This window comes from Mustela nivalis (genome assembly GCF_964662115.1).
Source record: "Mustela nivalis genome assembly, chromosome: 9".
NCBI classification, from domain to species: domain Eukaryota; kingdom Metazoa; phylum Chordata; class Mammalia; order Carnivora; family Mustelidae; genus Mustela; species Mustela nivalis.
This window is the reverse complement of record NC_139028.1, coordinates 8,860,441-8,886,368: the sequence shown is the minus strand read 5'-3', so window position 1 is coordinate 8,886,368 and position 25,928 is coordinate 8,860,441. Positions and strand designations below refer to the sequence as shown.

Below are 25,928 nucleotides of genomic sequence, written 5' to 3'. Positions count from 1 at the left end.
TAATATCCAAAACATATAAAGAACTCGTACAACTCAACAAACAGCCACGAAACCAATAACCCAATTAAAAAATTGGGCAAAGGACTAAACAGACATTTCTCCAAAGAATATATATGAAAGGCCAACACGTACATGAAAAGATGTTTTATATCACTAGTCATTAGGGACATGCGTATTAAAACCACAGTGAATTATGACCCCACGTCAATGTTAGAATGGCCTTTGTCAAAGATGAGACAGCAAGTTCTGGCACGGATGGAGGAAAAAGAACCCTCGTGCACTGTTGGCAGGGAAAGAGTATAGAAGATCCTCCAAAAACAAACAGAACTACCATGTCCCCCAGCAACTCCCCTTGCAGAAGGACAGGCGCCCCTTGTATGCCACGGGCGTCAGAAGCACCAACACTCCCGTGCTTAGCTGAAAATCTGTTTATTGTAAGGTGTGACTCCCAGAAACGTTACTGCCAACAGCCCACTCAGGACTTTCACCCGCCCCACCCGCCGATGAGCGCAGATTCCCTGGGTCGCAGGTACTACCCGCGGCACGGACACTGATCAGCTGGAGAAAAAAGGTTAGGAAGAAAACCCCAAGGCAAGCACACTTACAGCCCCGAAGCAGAAACCCGCCGCTGAGAGAGGCTCGCGACGCCAGCCGGGGCTGTTCCAGGGTCAAAGGTAACGGGAACGTCAGCCCGGAAAGCTCTCCTCGCCCCAGGCCCAGACCCGGAACGACCTGAAAGCCCGCGAGCACCTGAGCGGACGAAGTGGTGTGAGATCCCCGCAGAGAGAGACAAATGCTACACGGGGGACGGCACGGGCGGACCCAAGACAAGGCCCCCAGGAAGGTAGCCGGGCCGCGCTACTGTGGGATCACACTGCTCTGGGGGACCCCGGCACGCCTCGGTGCCGGGCCGGTGCACGCCGCACTGAGCACGGGGCGTCGCGAGCGAGCGGGCGGAGGCGGCGCGTCCGGAGCCGGAGCCCCCGGGGGGAACGTCGGTCGCTAGTCGCCCGCCGCCCGGCAGCACAGCCGCGCGCACCCGCAGCTCGGACGCACGCAGGCCGGCCCCCCGGCTCCGCTCCGCCGCAGGGCTCTGGAGGGTCTGGGGGGGGCCCGTCCTCGCCGGACCGGCCGCCGCCGCGTGCCCCTCACCTGGACGGCGAGCTGGGCGGGCGCCGGGAGAGCCACAGCCGGGGCTCCAGGCGGCCCCGCAGCGGGTGCCCCGTGGGCGGCAGGTGCCCCGCGGCCTGCTCCACCGCCTCGCTCCGAGCCGCAGAGGGCAGGGGGCCCCCAGCACGAGGGACAGGGAGCGGCCCCGCGACAAAGGCCGGCGCCTGCGGGCGACCCACAGAGACGGAGAGCCGCGCACGACAGCACCACCACGCCCCGGCTGCCCGCGGTGCCGCCCGGGCCGCGCACGGCTTCGCACAGCCACGCCCCTGCCGGCGGAGCCACGCCCCTGCCGGCGGCCGTCGCCGCGCTGGCGTCACTTCCGGCCAGGGGCGGTCCACATCCGGGTCAGAGCGAGCCTCTCGCTCCCGGAGTGTGTGAGTGGTGGCGGTGCCGCGCTGTCCGCGTTCTCTCTTCCCGGTGCGAGCCAGCCGCAGTGTCCACCGGCGAGGAGTGCCCTCGGCCGCGAGCAGGGCGGACGGGCGGAGACCCGGGCGCGGGCTGCGGCCGGGCTGGGCCGCTCTGCCGCGGGCTGGCGGCTCTGCTCCTCCGCTTGCTGCTGTGTCTGGGAGCCGGCTGCCAGCACTGAGGCGTCTCCGGCGGACCGCGACCCCCTACCCCGGCTCCCCTGGCCGCCCTGCCGGGGAGGGCGGAAGATGCCGGTGAAGAAGAAGAGAAAATCCCCTGGGGTGGCAGCGGCCGTGGCGGAAGACGGGGGCCTCAAGAAGTGTAAAATCTCCAGGTATCGCCTCCCCCCTTCCTTCTTCTCTCCTTCGCGGGGCGGCGAGAGGAGCAGCAGGCGGGCCGGGGCTCCGGGGCTCGGGCTGCGGAGGCGAGCCCCCGCCGAGAGAGCCGGCTGCTGGGCGCAGGACCCCTCTAGGCTCCGTGTCCGACTGCACCTCGTGCTCGGCGTGTGCGCCCCGGGAGGCGCTGCGGGAGCCGCCTCACCTTTGGCCCTGCGTGCCCGGGAGGGTGGGGAGACGGGACTGCGCGCGGCAGCGGCGCCCTCGCCCCCTGCTCCCTGCGTCCCCGCCCCGACTTCGTCCATACCTGCAAGTGAGTCCAGGTCCGCGGAAGGGTCACTTCCAGAATCTCTAGCGTGCGAAGAAGGGAGCGGAGCTTGGGGAAGGTCGACCTGACAACTGCCGGGGTGGGAAGGAAAGCTCCTTGTGCTGTAAGTGGCCCCGAAATGGAGCCTCTGGAGGGGTCTAAGCCGGAAAATCCCAGCAGGAGGGAAGCCCCTTTTTGGAAGGATAGTGCCTCCACCTGCTCCCAGTCCCTGCGTGCGGAGCTGGAAGGGCCGTGCTTGCGGTTTTGTTTTCTAGCACTCAAAATGCTGTTCGCTCTCGGCATCAATATTAATAAGCTGGGGCTTATTTTCTCAGTATCCTCTTGGAGAAAAAAGAAGACAGAGCAGAGCTGTAATTAGAGCTCTTTGATCCCACTGTAGCATGTCACGAGGCATGACAGCAACGTTGTGCGCTGCACAAAATCATTGCAATTTAGGCGTGAGAAGTGGCTCTTTTCTAAACCTCACTGGGTGTTTGTGTCTCTGGTTGGCACTTGATGTGACAACTCCAGATGCTACGATTAAGGCAGGACTGTAGTCAGCGGTGTGGACAGGTCATGACCGAGCTCTGCTTACGGAGAGCGGCTTCGGAAGTGAGGGAGCGGCTCCCTTCAGCGCATCTTACCTTCCTGCGTGACGGAACCACTAAGGATATTCGATATTCGGGAGCTGTTAGGGTGACAGACGATGTTTTCTTTTACGTCTAGGTCACTCACACTAGAATGTGCCACCGCCGCTCCAGCAGCTCATAGTTTGATCAAACACACGAGTTTCTTCTTACTCTGACTTGCAGCCGTCTTAAGTGCATAACAGAACAGTTATTTAAATAAAGCACATTAAAATAGTCGAGCAGTCAGTGTTGTTAAAACTCGGGTGATACTTTGCTCTGTCAATTTAAAACGTTAAATATGGTAGCCTTATTTATGACATTACTCAGTAGCTAGAGTTGTAGCCTTTCTAGGTCACTGTGGTGGTGGAACTCTCTGAGCTCTTTGAAGTTCATTAAATCCTAAAGGCCATTTATGAACTTGCCAACCTTTAATGATTTGGGGGAAGAGAAAGGCTTTTGGCTTTGGCCCAATTATTTGTACAATTGTTTTCATATTTACAGTTACCCTTGTTTTTAATCCGTGAAATTTAATATGATTTTGGGTCCTAAATCATCTTCTGTCTTTAAATATCTATTTAAGTTTAGCAGATGATAAATAAACAACTGTTAATATATGATTTTTCTTAAAATATTGATGCATTAAGTATCAAAATATGTTTTATAAGATTTTGCTTTCTAATTATGTGTATTATACACAAATCTTATTTCCATACAAGTCAGCAGGAGAACTGCTATAAAGATTAATACTTTCCCAACTACTAGTTTTGTCTGGGGACCATTAGGTTGAGCTTCCATGTGGTCATTTGAAATCTGGGGAAATGACTTTAGCTGATATTCTGGATTTTGATAGTGAGCAAAGTAGCATTTGGGTTTTGTTAGCAAGAAAATTTTACGTATACTCTACTGTTTCAAATTTCAAATACTAAAATACTCCCGATTTTTTCCTATAATACCAGCTGTAAAAAAAAAAGTACTTTGTTTACTTTGCATTGAACTAGTTCATATTGAACTTAGCTTTTCACTGAAAGTTGAGATTTGATAAAATTCTTAGGCATTTGTGTGTTTTCTAAGCTATTGCAGATCCCAACCCCCTGCTAGACTAATAAGTGGAGAGGAACATTTTTCAAGCAAGAAGTGCCTGGCTTGGTTTTATGAGTATGCAGGTAATGAAATTAATATAAGAAGATATCAGTCACATGCTTTAACAATTTTTTTGGTTCATTTATTTAACAAATCATTTATTGCAGGCCTGCTTTGTGTTAGTGCTATGTCCTGGGATGAGGGTCAAGACTGAGGATTATGGGTAGACTAAGAATTTGGTGTCATGTCAGGATGATACTTCTTTAGTTATGTAATTCAGTATATATTTAGTGGGAGGAGTGAAACTCATTTACTCTTGATACAGTGTGTAAAGAGATGTATTTTTGGGTTTATGTTCACTAGCTAAAGTAGACTTAATATTCTGGGAAACACAAAGTATGTAATAAAACATTATGCTTTATATAGTTCTTTTCTTTTCCATATTGAAAATTTTCTGAACCCAAACTGACATTTTTTGAAACTTTGGGGGAGCCATAGTATAATTTACGATTCAGATCTGTCATTACACAACACATTTGCCCCTTCACCATTGCTGGTTAGCCCCCTTCAGTTCTTCTAGAAATGTGGTAATACATCAGAAAGTAAACAGACTGATACTAATACAGTGTGACAAATGCTGTATTAGGAAGATGTCCTGCGGTAGTTCAGAGGAGGAACAGGTCACCCAGCCTTGGGAGTATCCGGGAAGGGCTTCTGGAAGGAGCTAACTGAAGCGAAATCCTCTCCGTGCTGGCAGCTCGGGCCTGGGGTGGAGCTGTAGCCTGGGGGTGAAATAGCCCCAGAGGAGACGTCCCAGTTAAACACGTGTATGAAAAAGCAACTTGTTTCCCACTTATTACTAATTTTTTTTCTCAGAATAGTTTTGGTCTTAGGGAGTTAATGGTTTTATCGCTTCTCCCTCCTTTTATTGCTATCATTCTCAGCATTTAAAATAAAACAGTGTATTATTAAAACAGTATATTATATGTTTGCTCATATCTTGTGCTGGTGAGGCCTGTGAACTTTTGGTGTAAGTTTAGGCTAATTGTGGAAAGTAAGACTATTGACGGGGGACAGCAACTTCACTGTTGAACCAACTGAGGGATCCCCAAAGTATAATTTAAAAATTGTTTAGTAACAGAACTTTTTCTTTCTAGTCCAGAAAAACTGCTATTACTGGCCTCCCAAGACAATGTCTAACCCAAATTAAATGAAGGGAATTCATTTCTTACTGACCTCCATTTAAATGTTGACCCATTATTCAAAATGCCGGTTTTACTGAAATTCACGATACAGAATCAAAAGGCCACTCATCTTATTTCACTTATAAAGAGATACCACAATTTAGTGCTTTTATTTTTTTCACACTTATTTGTTTTTCCTCTCCTTGTGACTTTCCTGGGTAGCATAATATTCTAATTAGCTCAACATTTTTTTGCGATTCTAGCATTTTTGTAGTAGTTAGCATAATAGTTGCTGTCTTTATTTCAAAAATCGTGCTTAATTATATAATGTTTCCTTATGATCATTCTGTTAGGTAGGTGTTGTTATTTCTTTTCATAGATGAGAAAACCAAGGTTTAGATTGAGTAATTTGCCCAAGGTCATACAGTGACAAAAGCCAGGATTCAGAGCTTGGTCTTTCTGATTAGAGAGCCTATGCTTTTAATTACAATCTTATAATTTCCTTTTTAAAATAGGTACATGGCAACTAATTTTCCTTATACAAAAAAATATTAGTAAATGCACTTGAGGGTAATTTACATTATGTCATTTATTGAATGATTTAGTAAATATTGATTGAGCATTTGCTGTGTGTCAGGCACTGTTAAGTGCCAGGGATGTCGTAGTGAACAAGTTCGACAAGATCCCTGCCCTCAAGGGACTTGCTTTCTAGTGGGAAAGACAGTAAATAGCTAAATAGGCAAGGCAGTGCTAGGTCTTGCAGCATTGTAAAGCTAAAAATATGGCAGGTGTAGGGATAGAAAGTAGAAAGTTTGGATAACTTTCAAGGAGGGTGATGAGGGAAGGCATCTCTAGACATTACTTTGGACAGAGACCTGACAGGGAAAAACCAGTCTTTTACCAAATAAACAGTCACTGTTGTCTTAAATGAGGTTCTCCCTTATTAAAATAGAGACGGCCATTGTGCCTACTGGAGATAATACCTGTACAGCACTTTATGCAGTACCTGGAAGTAGTCAGAAGCTCTTACTAACACAGTAATAGCATTACGGCATTAGATTTATGGGTTGTAGATTCTGACAGTTCTGTCCAGGGTTAGCAGGATAGCTCCTGTGTAGCTCATGTGGAAGGTGCTGTGTCATCCATGAAGCACAGTTTTTTTTCCTGAGCGTCTGCTATGGCTGGCGTGGATTTAGACTGCAGATATCGCTGGCAATATTTTACGATTATAAAAAAAAGAAAATTGATTTTTTTTTTTTACTTTAAAAAATATTTTACCGTTAATTTTGGTAGTATGATACCATAGGTGATGTGTGTTAAGCCTGATGGTTTTGCTCTTTCAAAAGACCTCTCATCTTGAGTAATAATTATATTAGCAAACATTAGCATACAGGGGTCCTATTACTGAACAAAAGCATGGAATGTGAAAAGGCACTTTTAAAACCTTACAAAGAACCCCAAATGCAGGATAGAATTGCTAACTTCTAATAAAGTTCTACCTGCTAGTAGAGTGAACTAAATCATTCCTGTAGCTTTGGAAACTTCTTTTTTGCCTGAAAGAGTTAAATTCAGCTGCAGAGTGGATTTATTGGAAGATGTATTTCAGTGAGTAGAACTAACATGGGGCAGTCCAGGAAAAGAACATTGGTACTGGCCTTGTTTTAGAATTAGATTTGTAGTTATTTGCATTGGTTTGGAAAAGTCACTTAACATTTACAGAAGGGTCTTGTGTATGTCTTATCTATCTCCCTGTAACAAAATTTAATTTGATTCTCATCCAGTGTTAACCACCAACTACCCTGCAGTTTCTAGGGAGGCTGTCTTTTACAGTACTTAACTGATACTTCTTGACGCAACTCTTGAGCTTTTTCTTCTGATTACTAATGGTGGCAGCTTTGAGGGCAGGTCAGTTTTCTTTTTCATAGAAAAATTTATGTTTTTGTCATATTAAATTTTTAATCTAATTTTTACTTCCACCAAACCATATGTAAGGATGCATATTGTATTTTTAACAACTTTATTGTATATGTATGCTTTTAAAATTACATAATTAACACATTCTCATTAAAAAAATCCTCCAAATACATATTAGGAAGTGAAGGTGTCCTGTAATTACCATCCATGTCACCTTTTAAGACCTCACTACATGAATAACCACAGTAGTTATTTAAACCAGGAAATTAAGGATTTTGGTTTCAGACCATGTTTTAACATCATCTTAGCAGCCTGGATCTCATCTGAAACAGCAAAAATGTATTGGCCCACATACTGGATGGCTCTACTCTTCTGTGAAGACAAAACCATTGTGCTAGCTTTGTGTTGTGAACTAATGAGGGTGGCAGACAGCGCCATCAATGAGTAGCAGTGGTCTAGTCCGTGGAGAGTAAAGCTGCAGGATTTCTCTAAGTCCTTAAGAAAGGAAGACAGGGGTTTTTTGGGCCACTTTAATATTTCAGGACTATGTTTTCAAAAATCAAATGTGATAACATATTTCTATCATTTCATAATTATTTTAATTAACTGTTTCTTAGTTCAGATATGACATTAGTTTCAGATGGACATCGTAATTCAACATGTGTATATGTTGCAAAATGATCACCATAAGTCTAGTTAACATCTATCACCATACGTAGTTACAGATTTTTTTTCTTGGTGATGAGAACTTTTAATATCTACTCTGAGCAACTTGCAGTGTATTAACTGTAGTTAGTCCTCATGCTGTACATTACATTCCAGGACTGATCCATTTTAGAACTAGAGGTTTATACCTTTTGAGTACCTTCACCCATTTTCCCCACCCCCATCCCTGCCTCTGTGCTCTAATCTGTGCCACTAATCTGTGCTCTGTATTTATGAGTTTGGTTTTTTTTCCTTGTTTGTTTGTAGATTTCACATACAAGTTACATCATATGTTATCTGCCCCCTCTTCGACTTGTTTCCCTTAGCATAATGCTCTCTGGGTCACATTTGTTGTAATCTCAGCAAGCTACAAAAGACCATGTAATCACGATCTTTTTGGAATCTGGTAACATAAAGAAATAGGAGAGTTGGTGTATTGATTTATATCTGGTGCTGCAAAGGGAGAAAAGTAAGATCCAAGTGAAGTATTATTAATTTTTGCACAAGTGATAGACATAAGCTAATTGAGGGATTAAACTTTTGTTTCTCTATTAAGGTGGCATAGTTATTGCTTTGCTGTGTTTTTAGATCCAAGATGATAAGGAAAGTGGTATTTTCCTAAGTAATTATTTTCAAAATGTGTGTATGTTTTTATACTATTAAATTTTATTTGATTGTATTTCAAAAGGTAATAAATGACCTTATGTTTTAGTTAAGAAAATAGGTATTCTCTTTTAACTGTCTTGAATTGTGGGCTGGTCTTACACATTCTAGTAAAATTTCTTATGGTTCTTTATATTTACGCATTGTCAAAATTTTTCTTCAAAGAAGGCTTTCAGTAATTTTTTTTTTTTTAATGGATAGGTTCAAGTTACTATACAAATAAATGACTGATACTAATACTACTTCATTTTCCCCCTAAATTTCATTTTGCAATGAAAGTCTTAAAAAAGTTTAAAGACTATTTCAAAAATTCTACATTTTAAATTGTATAGCAAATATTTATACTTTATCAAAGATCTGTCAAAATTCAAATTTTGTTATTTGCAAAAAAAGTTACGTGTATTCATAGATGCCTTTAGTACAATGGCTTATGTTTTATGTTGATATGAAAGTATAACAATAAAATATATAAATTATTTTTGTCTTTGAAGGTCCTGATGAAGTTGTAGGGCCAGAAGGAATGGAAAAATTTTGTGAAGACATTGGTGTTGAACCTGAAAATGTATGTTTTATTTCTAAGTAGAATGGAATACAAGTGGGGTATAGAATATTTGTAAGTTTCTAAAATTTGGGACACTTTAATCTTATATCAAGATTTTGTTTGTTCATGTTTAATGCTGTAGATTGTCATTTTTAGTATTTTTAATCAGTTCAAGTTGGGCACATGTTCTCTTCTGTGATAACAAATGTCATTTGTAATAGAGAGAGATTCTATCTTGAGAAACTGTTAGAACTTTGTACTTTTAAGAAATTGGCCCATCTAAATTTCTTTGGAGTTAATAATTCCAGAGGTCATACTCTTTAATAGTTGAAGGATGGAAATAGTTGTATAAAAATGCTCTCCATGATAAATATAGACATGATTATCTCTGTGCTGACTTTTCCCCTATCCTTTATGTTCTGTTCTTTCCAGATTATTATGTTAGTTTTAGCGTGGAAATTGGAGGCTGAAAGCATGGGATTTTTTACCAAGGAAGAATGGTTAAAGGGGATGACTTCATTACAGTAAGACATTTTTTTAAAAAACAAATTTGATGGCCTATTTGAAGATCTTAATTGATATTTTATGCTTCATAACTTTTAGAAGTAAGGTTTCACCTTAAAGGAATCAAATTGGTTTGATGTGTAACAGTTAGGGATTGACAAAATTTTATATTGTGGTCTTAACAAAATGAACTGTTACCCCATTTTTCATACTCTCTGAGAACCTCAGTACAGTCTTATTAAAATCATTGACTCTTGGTGGGTGAATTAGAGGTTTGTGATCAGAGTTATTTACGCACAGATTGTTTGCGCAGTCAGGGATTTCCTTCACTGAATATAGAGTTCTACTGGTAAGGAGTCTGTTCTTGGGGCAGTCCTAAGCTCTGGGGCCTCTTCTCTGCAATTTTATGCCTGATTTTGAAAAGATATTTGAAGATAGAGCTATGTGGCACTTTTATTGTTTCTTTCTGCTAAATTAATCTGACAAAAAGATAAGTGAAAAGTTATGAGGCTTCCCTGTAGCCCCAGCCACATTCCAGTTACACACTTTCAAATGCTGCCTTCAAACTCTTTCTTGAGGTTTCAGAATTGCTTCTGTATAAAAATCATGTGATTTCAACCTTCCAGAGTAAAGTGTGCTTAGTTTCAAAATCAGTTAGTAATTATGTGTTACTTTTAAATTATGTCATGTTCCTGATATTCATGCAGGATGTTACTAATTACCAACATTCTAAAATAGAGGAAGCATTAATTTACAATACTTTTGAACCAAACGTTGGGGGTTAATTAGCCATGTGGTTTCCTGTTGTGGTTATGCTTTTATTAACAATTTATTCATTATTACTTATTTGCATGTCCTTAAATTTCAGAATACCTCAGTTATTTTTTTAAGTGTATCTGTTCAAATGGAACTGAATTTTTATATTTGAATGTTCAGCATTACATGCTTTGTAATTGTCCTTTTTAACCAGTATTAACATGTAGATATTTCTTATATATTTATGTAAAAACCTTTGCTTATATGAGCCAAATTATAGCTTCTAAAATAGAACATAAATTCAACCCTGTCATTTTAATTATTTATACGTGACATAAGGAGTCAGACTTGGAGAGGTGAACAAAATGTTTGCCAAGGTTTATGTAGCTATTTGGTGGCCCAGCTAGGACCTAGAATTTAAATTTCCAGATTACCAGTCTAGCATACTGTACTTCCTGTTGCATCATCTTTCTGTATATGTGTTTTGAATGTTTTTGAATCATAGTATTTACAGCCGCACTTGAATCCTGTCACTGTGACTAAGGTGTCAGAACATACCAGATTCAAATGATGCTGATTCTGAAATTCTTTGGAAATATCTAACCTTCAGTTAGCTTTTTAGAAAAATAAAATATACAGACAAGTATGCAAAGAATATTAACTAGTTTTCATATAGTTTTTGTTTTATTGGAGCTTGTATCAGTTGTGACATTGCTTATTGATTGTAAGACATTTTATTTGGCACTATAATTGCTTTTTGTACTACTCCTGCTGAATTTTTTTGTATATTGCTTTTTTGAACATCCCAGCTAACAAGTGTTCATGTACTTTTAAACCAAAACGTTCTCATTATTTGTTTTTGCATAACTTGATGTAATATAGTCTTTGTATAACAGAAATGTGGAAACACAAATAATTTCTAATAATTAGAATAATTAGCATATGGCTTTCATTACAAGAATAGAAATTGACTTAACCCTTGAACATACTTTTTTTTTTTTTTAAAGATTTTATTTATTTATTTGACAGAGAGAAATCACAAGTAGGCAAAGACGTAGGCAGAGAGAGAGAGAGGAGGAAGCAGGCTTCCTGCTGAGCAGAGAGCCCGATGTGGGGCTCGATCCCAGGACCCTGAGATCATGACCTGAGCCGAAGGCAGCGGCTTAACCCACTGAGCCACCCAGGCACCCCATGAACATACTATTTTTTATTCGCACATCTTTTCTGTAGGAAGTTCACGCAAGCTACACAACATAAAGGTAGTTTAAAATTGACCCTGAGGTCAATAAATGTTTCACTCATTTATTATCCCCTGCCCCTCTGCTTTACTCTATGCTGTAAAGCCTTGTTACTGCTCAAATTTGGCAAGTCTTCTCAGCTGGGAAAATAGTTGTTTTTTTACCCACAATCTAGATTGCTATGTTGAAGTACAGAGTATCTCTTGTCAGTTAGCCAAGTCTTGTTACTCCCTGAATTTTCTTGTAAAAAAATCTTGCAAAGACTATAGTAGTATAAATTGAAAGCTGGAGAAACAAAAGAATCTATAGAAGTCTTAATTTTTGATTTTATAGTTTCCTGGTGTACTTGGTTTTATTTAATACGTATAGTCATAAAATGTAAAACTTCACAGACTTGATTTTCTTTGTAGATTTTTCATAGTCCTAGGATTTGCTTTAACTTGGGCATAGTTATGTGTTGGTCCCTAAATTGGCTTAATGTAGCTATCAGTTGTTTCAAATTAATTATTTTAACCCTTAGTAAACTTTAGTAGGGCTCTGTTGAGGGATAGAAACAGCCTGGTAGCTAAAACTTAGACATGCTTGGGGATTGTAGACTGTAACAGTCATGATGGATTAAAATCTCTCATTGTGTAGAATACTTCTGTACATTCATTTATTTTCAGGCTGTTAATTCATACAGACTTTGTGTATGTAGATTGCCTTTCTGTTTCGTGTCGAAGAATTTGTGGGTGTGAGTTTGTGTAGAAGTATCCTCCAGTAGCCATTTCCTAGGTATCGGAAGACAGAGTTGCCACTTCCTTTGCAGGGACGTTGCTCTGTAGTTGCCGTCGTTGTTCAGTAACTGCCACATTGCCCCTCAGATGGGCTTTGATCTGTAGACCCGCACCTGCACTCCTGTGCTCTGTCGGTGCTTTGCCGCTTACCTGTTACCACGGTGACACAGAAGGCTGGTTCTGCCCTCTGCTGAGCATGCCGAGAGAGCCGGGAGGGCCCTGGGATGCTGCCACCCCACGTCCAGCGGGAACAGGACAGGCGCTGGAGTGTGGAAGCACAGCCACTGATGAGATTAACTGAGGCCACGTGAGATGGGAGAGGGTGTAGGCAGGGATCCTTCGATGAACTGGGCCTTGAAGCATGGGTAGGTTTTTGATGGTGAAGGATATAGGAAGTGTTACTGCTGAAGAGAAGTCATGAACAGAGCCTTGGGAAACGAACACACGTGTGTGTGTGTGTGTGTGTGTGTGTGACAGAGAGAGAGAGAGAAGTAGTAGTCTGGTTGGTTTAATCCAAAGGTACGTAAAGAAAATCGACAGAATAGGTTTGAATTCCAGATGGCGGGAATAATGTGGACAGAGCTTCAGCCCAATGTTACAGGCCGTGGGAAGTCATCAGAGAGCAGATAGTTTGCAGTAGAGCAGTTGTTTTCATGTCTGATGGTCACGGACTCTTGCGAGATCCTTATGAAATCTGACCTTGTCCCCATGTCGACGCACCTGCGCTGCTACGCACAGCACAGCGCGGCTCTTCCTCCTCCTCCTCGCATCTGTGCCTGCTGGAGTCCAAGGGTGCTCGCTGGCCGGAGCGGAGAGCTTTTCTCCCATCTGCTAGCTGAGAGGGGTTGGAGCAAGGGTGAGCACCATGTTGGTGGAGAAGACAGCATAGAACCCTGAAAGGACTGTCCTTGATTACGATCCTGAGCAGATGCAGGAGGTAGGCACCTCCCAGGAGTGGCAGCAATGACGCTGCGTGTCCTGCGTGACAGGTGGTCCACCCTCTGGTCTCTGTAGTGAGCTCCGGACCGTGGAGATCCAAGGTAGGGTCTGGCTTGACTGGATTTAGGTGAGAAAGGAATGGGGAGCATTTATCTGACTTTTTGGTGAGGATGGAAGAGTGAGGTGGATGGGGTGCTGTGGTGTGTGTTGTGTGTGACTGTCATTTATGTAGCATTTGGGGCCCAACTACTAAGTGCCATTCGCATTCTTCTGCTGTGCTCTCCATGACAATTTTAAATGCCCCCTCCACATTTCCAAATACCCCCAGGGATGTACCGTTTTGGTCAGTAAACCTCATTCAGAGAAAGTTCTAGATAAAGAACTTTGTGAGTAAAATTTTTCTGTTGTGGATCAGTGTCACAGCATGCTTATTTGGGACTTCTCTAAAGAAGAGAATCTCATGTAGATCTAATATGTAAATGGTAGTTTCTTCTCATTTTGGAGGTCTTTAAATTAGAAGCAGAAATTTAAAAGCCTCCCATTAATCAAATATTTAGCAATACTCAGGAAATTAATGTCTAAGTCCTAATGTTGAGATTTAAACCTGTTTCTACTCATTCTAACCAGTCGCCTTGGGGAATGTTATCCTTTGGTGCCAGTGTCCCTAAAATCCATGGGGTTTTGTTTAGTTGTCATTTAGAAACTCTCTTGCTTTCTGTGATGTACTAGTGAAGTGCACGTTTCTTTTTACTTCAAGGGAAATGTTCTTTCTAATCTTTCCAAGTTACGAGGTATGGACATGCTAATCTCTGAGTCTCTCTTGGGCTAGGTTAACTGGGAGAGTTGTAAAGTGTCCGTGACCGCTTGGGTACGCTCCCCGGCTTTGCCAGTCCTTCACTTTCTGTGATGTGGGTACTGAACACGAAAGTTAGTTCTCTTGTTTCTTTCACTCTTCAAGAAGAAAACATCAGTTGTTTGTGTTCTATGAGATTCTTTCTCTGCTCGAGACTGAGGTAGACAGTGGGATTGGTCTGAGGTAGTTTGCACAGAGACGGCAGGGTGCAGGTGATCGTAAGCCTCGGGCCTGAGAAGGGGCATCTCTCGCGGAGAACTGTCGTGATCACGGAGCTTGTGTATTCCTTAACCGCACGGCTGTCTGTTCCTGTTTCTGTCCCATTAAAATGAGGAGTCAGTGATGTGCCTGAAGCCACAGGGAAAACACAACTTCTGCCAAGGGAGAAGTTGGGATTTCACGTGGGCTCTCTCGGTTTGACTGGAAACTTAGCTTTTCACTTTCTGCCTTAAGCTTATTGAGATCATAGCCTAAATAATATCGTTGCTCTGTGTACCTGCGGGATGTAAAGTGTTGGAAAAGATTGTGATTTCTTGGATTCCTATCTCCTTGGTAACTTGTATGTCATCACTTTTACACTTGATGATTTTGTTGGAACTACAGTTTCCACTAACCTTTCCCCAGGGAGGGATTTTGAAACTTTTTATAATCAAATAAATATATACATTGTGCCTTTAAAATTTTTTTACTTTGTGGCTTCTTTTTGGTATTCATACTTCTGTTTAACAAATAATTTTGCAATGCTTTCATATGCCAGGCCCTGAAGAATGATTTCAAACTCTGGGGGCAGTAAGAGAAGGAACTTCTGAACATTGGGAAGCAGCCTCTGTCATGTTTGCCTTCCTGAGTCTCAAGTGTATTAAGATTCTGAATGAGATTTTGTGAGAAAATGTGAATTACATTACTAAAAAATATGTGCAAAACACTTCTTCAGAAAGCTACAAATATTGAGAAGATGAGACCTCTACTTAAGATAGATGTATGAGGAAGGTAGTACACGTAAGAGGCTCCCTAAAATGTCGTACTCCTGAACCTTATCAGCTGATCATTCCGGGGATGCCGAAGACAGCCAAATTGTCAAGCACCATTATAGATAGAGTGTGTAATCAGAGAATTTGTTTCTTTTGTATATCCCTCTGGTAGAAGTTAACTAAATTTTCGACGCCATTAAAGCTTTATTTTTCACATCATGAAGAATATTTGTGCTGATAAAAGCCACTTAATGAAATTGTATGTAATATGTTTTTAGTAAGTAGTAAGAATAAACTTTTCTTGTTTCTGCATGAAATATATTATATACTCATTCATATATAGGAGCTAGGCCCCAGACAAATTGGACAGTTAAGTTACCCAGATTTTGATTTCTTTTTCGGGCCATATGGCGGACTAAATGTGCGAAGAAATCATTTATCATGTAAAACACTTAAATGCTGGATAAAATATAAAAGCATCTTTTAAAGAGCATGCCTGGACTTGACTATAAATTAAGGAAGATAATTAGAGACCAGAAATGACAAGAGCTGGTAATGCCATAGGGATCTGTGGAGCAGGCATTTACTTTAAGGTTGCATACCTATTCCTAATCACCTAGGGTCTGGCCATTAACCAGTGGTGCATCTAGCAAGTAAGAGACAAAATTGCAAGGCCTGAGTAGGGTGAGAATCTGATCAAAAATCTCAAATTAAGTCATGGATATCACACCTACCCAGTAGATGGAGATACGAATGCGTGGGCTTGCTTCTACATACAGTGAAGGGCTTATCCCCAAGAGAATTCTTGTAAAAATATTCTTCATCGGGCAGATGAAAGCTGGAATTCGTTATTGGTATGACAGGCCAAAAATCTTAACAAATGTTCCAGGTAAGTAGTCTTGTGTATAGTGGAAGCCATTCTTCTGTATAGGAAGACATTTTAAGCAGAAGCCTCAATTTCTGCAGATAAAGGTTCAGTTTTCATTAACTAACAATCAAAAATCACTAAGCATGTTGGGAAACAGATCTTAAACTTCAGAATTTAGACTCTTAAAGGGTAGTATTTTGAATTGTAATGGCAGCATCAAATATAAATACATTATATTTAAAGAAAGAAAGAATTGAGTAAGATGATCAGATTTCAGATGCATAATTAAATCTCTGAAAGTGAAAAATACTTGAGATTTAGAACTCCGTGGGCGAACTACAAAGGAGGTGGACGCAGATGGATTAGGAATTGGTGACCTAGAGTTTCTGAGGAAAATAGTTAAGAGGCTGAGGGCCATAGTAGATAAACTTTATTTCACTGTGAGTTTTCTGTATGTTTTAGGTGGAAGTCCTCATTGAGTACATGGTCTGCAGGTATCTTCTCCCACTCTGTAGCTTATTTTTTTCATCTTCTTATGAGGACTCAGAGCAAAAGTTTTTAATTTTGATGATGTTCAGCTGATCAGTTTTTCCTTTTGTGAATTGTGCTTTTGGTGTCAAGTCCAAGAATTCTTTCCCTACATCCTGAGAATTTTATTTTTTTTTCCTGGAAGTGTTTAAATTTTTATATTTTACCTTTAAATTAGTGATGAATTTTGAGTTCATTTCTTTAAAAGATGTGAGATGGGTTTTTGTTTGTTCTTTGCCTACAGAATTCTACTTGCTCCACATTTCCATTTGTTGAAAAAGGTCTTTCCTCTGTTAAATTGCTTTTGTACCTTTGTCCTTTAGCAGTTGGATATACTTGTGTGTGGGTCTGTCTCTGGGTTCTCTGTTTTGGATCTGTGTGTTAACCTCCTGCCGTACCACACAGTCTAGGTGACAGCTGCTGTATACAAAGTCTGGAACCACGTAACTGATTGATTTCGTTTCGTTCCTTTTTTTTTTTTTTTTTAAGATTTTATTTATTTGTTTTGGGGCGCCTGGGTGGCTCAGTGGGTTAAAGCCTCTGCCTTCAGCTTAGGTCATGATCTCAGGGTCTTGGGATCGAGCCCCCCATCAGGCTCTCTCCTCAGCAAGGATCCTGCTTCCTCCTCTCTTTCTGCCTCTCTGCCTGCTTGTGATCTCTCTCTGTGTGTCAAATAAATAAATAAAATCTTTAAAAAAAAAAGATTATTTATTTGTTTAGAGATAGAGAGCATAAGCGGAGGGAAGGTCAGAGGGAGAGGGACAGAGAGAATCTCAATCAGACTCTGCATTGAGTGCAGAGCTTGAGAAGGGGCTCGATCCCAGGACCCTGAGATGATTGATCTTTTTTTCAGAATTGTTTCAGCTCTTCCAATTTCTTTGCTTTTCCTAAAATTTTAGAATGATCTTCCTTTTGCCTACAAAAAAATATCTTACTATGATTTTGGTTAAACTGTGTAAAGAATATGGGGAGAATTGACATCTGTACTATTTTGGGTCTTTGAATACATGCAAGATAGATATGTCTCTTTTTGGTGTTTAATTTCATCATTTGTGTATAGTTTTCAGCATACATACAAATTCTGTATGTTTTGTTAGAATTACACATAAATGTTTCAGTTTTCATTTTCAACCACTGTAAATAGTGTTGTATTTTTAACTGAGAATCCATATATTCATTACTAATACAGTTGATTTTTGTGCGGTTGTCTTGTATCTGTGACCTTGCCGAACTCACTATAAGTTTTTGTGTATGTATGTCATCCTTGTGTTGTCATGTCATATGGTTATAACATAAAATAGGGAAACGGAGACTGTTTTCTTTCTTTTCCAGTCTTGTATGTCCTTTATTTCCTTTTCTTTGACATACTGCATTAACTGGCACTTCTGCCACTGTGCTGATGAATGTGCTTGGTGAGAGCGGACGTCCCTTCCTGGCTCACCATCCCAGGGACCGCGTTCAGTCTCTTACTGCTATCAATTGTTGCTCTAAGTCAGGCTGAGGGAGTTCTCCTCTCCAGGTTTTCCTGTGAGTTTTCACATGAATGCACGTGAAATAATTTAAATACCCTTTCTGCATTAAATCGTCTAATCATGTAGCTTTTCTTTTTTTTAGACTGTTAATGTGATTATATTTTGGTTTTTGAATATTGAGTCTATTTGCATACCTGGAGTGAATCCCATGTGGTTGTGGTATATAATTGTTTTTATATACTGCTGAATTCTTTTTGTTAATATTTCATTAAGGATTCATGAGAGATATTGGTCTATTATTGTCTTTTTCTTATCTATTTCTTGGGGTATAATTGACATAACATTGTTCATTTCGGGTATATTACATAATGTCAATATTTGTGTATGTTGGGAAATGATCACAGTAAGTCTAATTAACATCCATCTTCATACATAGTTAAAAATTTTTTTCTTGTGATTTTTCTTCTTTTTTTTTTCTTTATACTGCCTGTAACTGGTTTTGATGTCAAGGTAAATCTGGCTTTATAAAAGGAATTGGAGAGTTTTCCCTTATATTTTTTGGAAGGTATAGCATAGAATTGGCCTTCAGAGATTGGTAACATTTTCCATTGAAACTCCCTGAATCTACAGATTACTTTTTTAGAAGTTTTGAAATTTTGAATATATTCTTTAGTGGTTAAAGGGCCACTCAAATTACTATTTATTTCAAATCATTTTATCGGATTATTTATTTTGTGTTTTAATGTGTTACATTCAGAACTGGTCCATTTCGTCTAAGTGGCCAAATTTATATGCTTTTGATATCTATAGGTCTATAGTGGCACCTTTTGTTTCATTTCTGACGGTGATTTTTGTATTTTTTTTCTTTGTCATTCTTGCTAGAGACTTGTCCTTTTCATTAACTCTTTTCTGAAGAATCCACTCTTTGTTTCATTGATTTTTCTCTTTTCTGTTTTCAATCTTCATGATTTCTGCTCTTAATTTACTTTCTCCTTCTTGCTTTAGGTTTATTTTGGTCTTCTTTTTCTAGATTCTTAAGATAGGAGCTCAGATTATGCATTGAGATTGGTTTCCTCTTTTCTAATTGCATTTAGTTGTGTGAATTTCCCCCTCAGTAGTGCTTTGTGTCTCAGTGTCCATTAGTTAGTTAGTTAGTGTCCATTAGATCTTGTTGGTTGATGGTGTTGAATTCTTTGTTTGCCAGTGTTGTGTCTAGTTCTGTCCATTTTTGGCAGAGGAGTGTTGAAATTTCTAACAATAATTGTATATTTGTTTGTTTCTCCTTTTCTAGAAGTTTTTGCTTCACATATTTTGCAGTTCTTTTGCTTGGTGCACACACATTTGTTACATCTTCTTGGTGGATCAACTTTTTTTTTTGTTTTGCTTTGTTTTAAGATTTTACTTATTTATTTGACAGAGAGAGAGACAGCACAAGCAGGGGGAGCAGCAGGCAGAGGGAGAAGAAGAATCAGGCTCGCCACTGAGCAAGGAGCCCTACGGTGGGGCTAAATCCCAGAACTCTGGGATCATGACCTGAGCCAAAGGCCGATACTTAACCAACTAGGCCATGCAGGCACCTCAGGATCAACCTTTATTGTAATGTTCCTCTCTGTTCTGATCATTTTCTTTGCTCTGAAATCTATATTAGCTGATAATAATAAGCTGCCCTTCCTTTCTTAATGTTTCTATGATGAGTCACTTTTCATTCTTTTACTTTCAAATCTGCCTATATTATATTTGAAATCTTTTTCTTCTAGATAGCATATCCTCGGGTCATTTTGGTGTTGTGGGTCTTTTTGATCCACTCTTTCAGTCTCTGTCTTCTGATTAATACATGTTGACCACTTACATTTGATAAAATTGTTGATACCTTAAGCTTTAAGTCTGTATTTTGCAGTTCAGAAATTTCCGTTTGGTTCTTTTTTATGTTAGATTTCTTTTCTTGGACTTTCTGTTTCTTCGCTGAGACTTTCTATCTTTTCATTTGTTTTATTTTGTCCATAATTGCTTATTGAAGCAGTTTCAAAATGGCTCCTTTAGCAGTCTGCATCAGATTTTAAAATCTGCAGATTTAAAATCTGCATCATTTTAAACATTTCTTTCCATTTCAGTATTTGCACATATTGGCTCTCTTTTTACATTCTGCTTGACATCTTGGTTGTTGGTATGACAAGTGCTTTTTTTACTGGAACCTGAAAATACTGAGGATTATGTTATGAAACTCCGGATCTTATTTAAACCTTCTATTTTATTTATTTATTTTTTTTTTTTTAAGATTTTATTTATTTATTTGACAGAGAGAGGTCACAAGTAGGCAGAGAGGCAGGCAGAGAGAGAGAGAGAGGAGGAAGCAGGCTCCCTGCTGAGCAGAGAGCCCGATGCGGGACTCGATCCCAGGACCCCGAGATCATGATCTGAGCCGAAGGCAGCGGCTTAACCCACTGAGCCACCCAGGCGCCCTAAACCTTCTATTTTAGCTACCTTTCCCCAGCACCACCTCCAAAGGAGGAGGGAATTCCTCATTGCTGTTGGCAGCCCCCACAAGGCCTCCGCTGACACTGCTCTCAGGCACAGCTCCTTACTACTTGCTGGAGTGGAAGTTCATGCTTTTATGTGGCTTCCACTGATTGCGTGGGAGGTGAGCGGCCTCCCTGCATCCTAGTGATGGTGGACTGTTGAGGTCCTCCTTCAGGCTCTGCTGATGCGGGTGGGCACGGAGCCAGTTTTTTCTTGGTGGTTGAATAAAGAAGAGTGTTTTTCTAAAAGTTTTCTTTCTTCCTCGGCTGCTTGATTTTTGTGGGAGGGAGAGCAGGTTTTTGTTGTTTTTTTTTGTTTTTGTCTACTCCACTGACATTCTGGTTTGCTGATTCCTTCATCTCCAGGTCTGGGATAGGTAGGGCAAAAGAAAACCCAGGAAATGCACCACTAGGTTGTTCCTTAGAGTCTTTCAGATTCTTCCATTTGTATAGCTAATGTCCAGGGCTTTTAGTTGAATTAGCAGGAGACATAGGGAAAAACTACATTTACTTCATCTTCCTGAAAGCAGAAGTTATTTGTCTAATTAAAAAAAAAAAAAAAAGAAAGCAAACCATCTGTCCGCCTCCATCCCACGCTAGTAAAATGTCACTTTTCTCTGCTCTCTTTTAGAACCGAGTTCTTTGGCAGCATTTTTCTATACAGTTGACCCTTGAACAGTGGGGGGAAGTTTTATTGAAACCTGGAATTTTTATGTTCTAAAACTCTGGATCTTACATAAACATTTTGTTTTAGCTAGTTGCCTCCGATACCACCTTGGCAGAACTTGGAGGGAAGTCCTCATCACTGTTAGCAGGCGTGGGAGTTCCTGCAGAGAGACATCCGTGTGTAACTTCTGACTTCCCTGAAACTTCACTGACTAATAGCCTTCTGGCTGTTGGAAGTTGATTGGAAGCCTCAGCCATAACATAAGCAGTCAAATAGCACATACTTTTTTTTGTTGAAGATGTATATACTATATTCTTGCAATAAAGTAAACTAGAGGAGTAGAGAAAAGAATATGTTCTTAAACAGATTCCATGTGTAAGTTGACCCACACGGTTCAGAAATCTGTTGTTTGAGCGTCACCTTTACTTATTTTCTCCAGCCCCTTCCTCTCAGTCTCTTAAACCTGGTAAGCCTCCCACCCTTCCAGTCCTCTGGAACCACCTTGTTGAGGCACCATTTATAAGTGGGTAAAGTAATATCCATCAGAACTGTGGCCAAAGCTAAAATTGTACTTAGAGGAAGGTCTGTAGCCTTAATTGTACTTTAAAAGAGAAAGAAGCTTTCAATCGAGAACCAGTCTAATTTAAGAAGTTAGAGAAAGGATCAACCTGAAGAAAAAGAGATGAAAGATGTACAGACATTAGTAAGAGAGAAAGCAAAGCTGCAGTTGAGAAAATTAGGAAGTTCTGGCAAGATGATTAAGAAAAACAAAAAAGCAAAAATAAATAGTAATGCATATTAGAAAATGTTATAAATTTAGTCATCTGTAAATAAAATTATATGTGAAATAAATTATCAAAAAACTTTGTCAATGATCAGTTGATTCAAAAAGAAGTAGAAAATCTGAATGATCCAAAACCATTAAAAACGATGATTGAGTTGTTAAAAATTCCTTCCTTCAGTGAAAAGACCCAGGTGGTTTTTCAGCTGATTTTGGATAAATGCTAAGTCTAGTATTCAGTACACTTTTTCAGAAAACAAAAAAAAAAGAGGGGGGAGGGCGCCTGGGTGGCTCAGTGGGTTAAGCCGCTGCCTTCGGCTCATGTCATGATCTCAGGGTCCTAGGATCGAGTCCCGCATCGGGCTCTCTGCTCGGCAGGGAGTCTGCTTCCTCCTCTCTCTCTGCCTGCCTCTGCCTACTTGTGATCTCTCTCTGTCAAATAAGTAAATAAAATCTTAAAAAAAAAAAAAGAGGGGAGATTAATTGTCATTTAGGTTTTCTGGGGCTTCTGCTATGAGCTTGTTATCAAAATTAGTAGAGTGTGAAAGAATGAAATTGACAAGCCTGTCTCTTTTATGAACATAGCCAAAAATCTAGCAATGTATGAAATAGGTAAATTACCCAGTTTGGCTTATTCCAGGAATGCAAGGTTTAATCAACATTAGAAATGTATCTAAAATATCTACACGTTAATAAAATTATGAGTTACATGTCACACTGTCGATTTAGAATAGTGAAGGTCTTTGTTAAATCTGAGAATGCTAGGTGTCTGCTACATGATGAGTACTAAAACTCAGTTTTGAGTGGGAAGACTGTGGGTCACAGTAGATGGCACACTAGTTCAATGGAAGGGAGTCCTATCTGTCAGCCATGGCGAAATGTGAGTTAGGTGTCGGTGAGTGGTATTTTGTGAAACTTGGTGGGAACACCTTGCAGGTAGAGGCAGTACTGAGAGTTAGAGCACAGCTGTGGCACCTGGGTGGGGTCGGTGAGCTAGAGCTCGAGCTCCACGGCGATGAGATGCATTGTACGTCATTCGTGAACGGCGGCCTCTGCGTTGCTTCTTGCTCAGCCATGGTGCGTGTCTCAGCCCAGTGAGTCAGGACACCAGTGAAGGTCTTTGAACATTCTGTTGGCCTTTTTTATGTTTCATGTCTGATCTTTAGAAATAACATGGAAACTTGTTTGCACTCTTCTGCCTACGTATCTTATCTGAGGTCAGGTGCTGCCACTATTTACCTTGATTTTTGTCACTAAAAATGAAGGAATCTGAATTTATGACGGAAGCACTAATATAATGTGTTACTTTTCTCTGTGTTATATTCCTAAACTTCTAAAACCACTCATGGCTTATCTCTTTTCACCAAGCTGGTGTGTGAGAACTTTCCAGTGAAAAATGTGACAGAGGCCAGATTCATTCCTTTGTTCTGCCACCTTTTGAACTTCACAAGTGGTGAAAGCACGTTTTAATACACCTCTTCTTAAGAGAGACTTGTGATTTTACTGGAGTTTTTGATTGAGTTGTATTTTTTTAAAGGAAAGTCATTGAACTGAACTTGCACTGATTGTCACGTTTTCTCGTTTTTTCCTTTTTGTTTTTTTTATTCTACTGGTACATACAGGGCAACAAGTTTGTTAGTAATTCTACATTTGTGAATCAGAATTTTTAAACATAGGTTAATTTCATAAATGCACTCACTTTTCTCTTAAAGCATTTCTTCTAACCCCCTAAAGATACTTTTATTTACTTTTCTGGATTATGTAATGTATTTGGCTTTTTTAATTTAAGGTGTGACTGCACAGAAAAGTTACAGAACAAATTTGACTTTTTGCGCTCACAGTTGAATGATATTTCTTCGTTTAAGAATATCTACAGATATGCCTTTGATTTTGCAAGGGTAGGTGGAATTTCCATGTTTTGTAATTTTCACATTTTTTAAATCTTGAAACCACACTCAGGAGAATTTTTCCTTATGTTTTAGGATAAAGATCAGAGAAGCCTTGATATTGATACTGCAAAGTCTATGCTAGCTCTTCTGCTTGGAAGGACATGGCCATTGTTCTCAGTATTTTACCAGTACCTGGAGGTATGTATATTCTTTATTTTTTTGAAAATATTAACCTAATGAATATTAAATTTTAATTTTTATTTTAAAGCTTAATCTGATTGAAAATACACCTTTAATGGAGGAAAAACAGATTTTTAAATACTTAGGCTTTTAAAAAAATCTGCTTAAGTAGTAAAAAGTTTCCATTAAAATATGTACATATATGTTGTCATTTTTAGACACAAGTTCATGTTCATTAATACAGTCTGTACATGAGATACTTGTATTCCAGCCCTGCATCCCTCTCATAAAAAAATGTAACCTTTAAGAAATAAATTTTAGCAAAAATGTGCTTTATGCAGAATTGGTTTCTTGGGCTTTTGGCAGAAGAGATTTGATGCTGGTATACAAATATCAAGCTTCTAAACCTTTTTTTTTTTTTTTTTTTTTAAGATTTTATTTATTTATTTGTCAGAGATAGGGTGCACAAGCATGGGGGAGGTGGGCTGAGGGAGAAGCAGACTCCATGTTGAGCAAGGAGCCTGATGCCACTGGACTTGATCCCAGGATCCTGGGATCATGACGTGAGTGGAAGACAGACGCTTAACCAACTCAGCCACCCAGACAATCCCATCAGGTTTCTTTAATATAAGATCTGGGGCTGAAATCCTACATAAGGGAACCAGTTGTAGTAATAATAAAACTTTATTTTTCACTTAGGTTCAATCCAATTAATTAGAATAAAATATTTTATGTTCACAAATATGAGAATGGCTATAATCCTGTACTTCAGTGTACTGATGAGTGAGTGATGTATGCTGAGTTCATGGAGAAGATATTCATTTAGAAGGTTTAGCATAACACCCATTGCCAACAGTGGTTCTGAGAATACTTTTATTCTTTCACCGCTTTCTTTGGTTTTCTATCTGTTTTTGTGTCTTTTCTATTTTAGGTTTTTCAGTATGGCTTGCTCACCATTTCTTGAGTACAGATGCTTTTTGTTTTTGCTTTGATTTTTCATAAAGCTGATTATCATAGCAAATTCCTCAGAATAATTTTGTTTAAAGCGTCTGATAAGAAGCAATGGTACAAGGTGCCTGGATGGCTCAGTTGGTTAAGCTTTTCCCTTTGGCTCATGTCATGGTCCCAGGGTTCTGGGATTGAGTCCTGCATCCAGCTCCTTGCACAGTGGGGAGCCTGCCTCTCCCTCTGCCTCTGCTCTTCCTTGCTTGTGCTCTCTCTGTCTCTGACAACTAAATAAATAAAATCTTAAAGAAAAAGAAAAAGAATAATAAGAAAAAGACTTAAGTGAGTGGGTTTCACGTGTGCTTAAATCTTTAAACATAATAAAGTGGATGTAATGAAGGCTAGTAAAGTAGATGTTGATAGATGTTATCCATCTTCCTCCTATTAGTAGTTTTGGGCAAAAATAAATAGGACTGAGTGTAAAAATACTCACCTCTCAAGGGAGCTGAGAGAAGTAAATATTTTCAGTACTCGTTATGTGGAGGGTGTTCGACCTGCAGTGCTTCTTTAGTTCTTTGTAACACTGTTTTGAATTATGTCTTATCCCCCTTCAGTAAATGAAGAAGCAGGCTCTGTTGTTAAATAATGCTCCCAGGGTCACCCAAGTAAGTGGAGAAGTGGGGTTAGAACCAAAGCCAGTACTCTTTGCACTGCCTGCAAAGATGCCAACTTCAAAATGTGGCTGAACAGTAAACCTCAGTGAAGACGGGGTGTTGTGGGAGGCAGCAGGAGGGGCAGGCTGTCGATCTTGAGCTCATTGTGGTTCCAAAGTATGTTCCCAAGGAGACTCGAGTTTTACACTTACTGGATGTTCCTGTTATTTATCTAAAATGAAGGAAAGATAAAGGAAAACCTCACTTGGGTAATGTTAACATGTAAATATCCCTGAGATTTGTCTTAGAAGCACGCGTAATTTAAAGAGGAATAAGTGTTTTAAGAAAGACCAAATCACAAAAAATGTTATAACTAGATTTATCAAAGTCAGTTCCTAATAAATAATGCTTGTTCTGTATTCAAAATATTTACGTCATTTTCTACAGCAATCAAAG

At 40.1% G+C, this 25,928-nt stretch overlaps 2 protein-coding genes across 4 annotated transcripts in view; one reads left to right on the top strand and one right to left on the bottom strand.

The window, feature by feature from the left end:
• Nucleotides 1-25,928, bottom strand: part of DYNC2H1 (dynein cytoplasmic 2 heavy chain 1) — a 670,805-nt gene that overhangs the window by 271,217 nt on the left and 373,660 nt on the right. The window lies entirely within an intron of this gene.
• DCUN1D5 (defective in cullin neddylation 1 domain containing 5) overlaps nucleotides 1,487-25,928 on the top strand; it is a 25,442-nt gene continuing 1,000 nt past the window's right edge. For all 3 annotated transcript variants that reach the window (XM_082684006.1, XM_082684005.1, XM_082684007.1), the window contains exons 1-6: nucleotides 1,487-1,912; nucleotides 3,921-4,012; nucleotides 8,887-8,957; nucleotides 9,369-9,460; nucleotides 23,595-23,703; nucleotides 23,788-23,896. In XM_082684006.1, coding sequence (XP_082540132.1) covers nucleotides 1,827-1,912; nucleotides 3,921-4,012; nucleotides 8,887-8,957; nucleotides 9,369-9,460; nucleotides 23,595-23,703; nucleotides 23,788-23,896 — 559 coding nt within the window. In that variant the 5' untranslated portion in view covers nucleotides 1,487-1,826. The remainder of the gene's footprint in view (nucleotides 1,913-3,920; nucleotides 4,013-8,886; nucleotides 8,958-9,368; nucleotides 9,461-23,594; nucleotides 23,704-23,787; nucleotides 23,897-25,928) is intronic.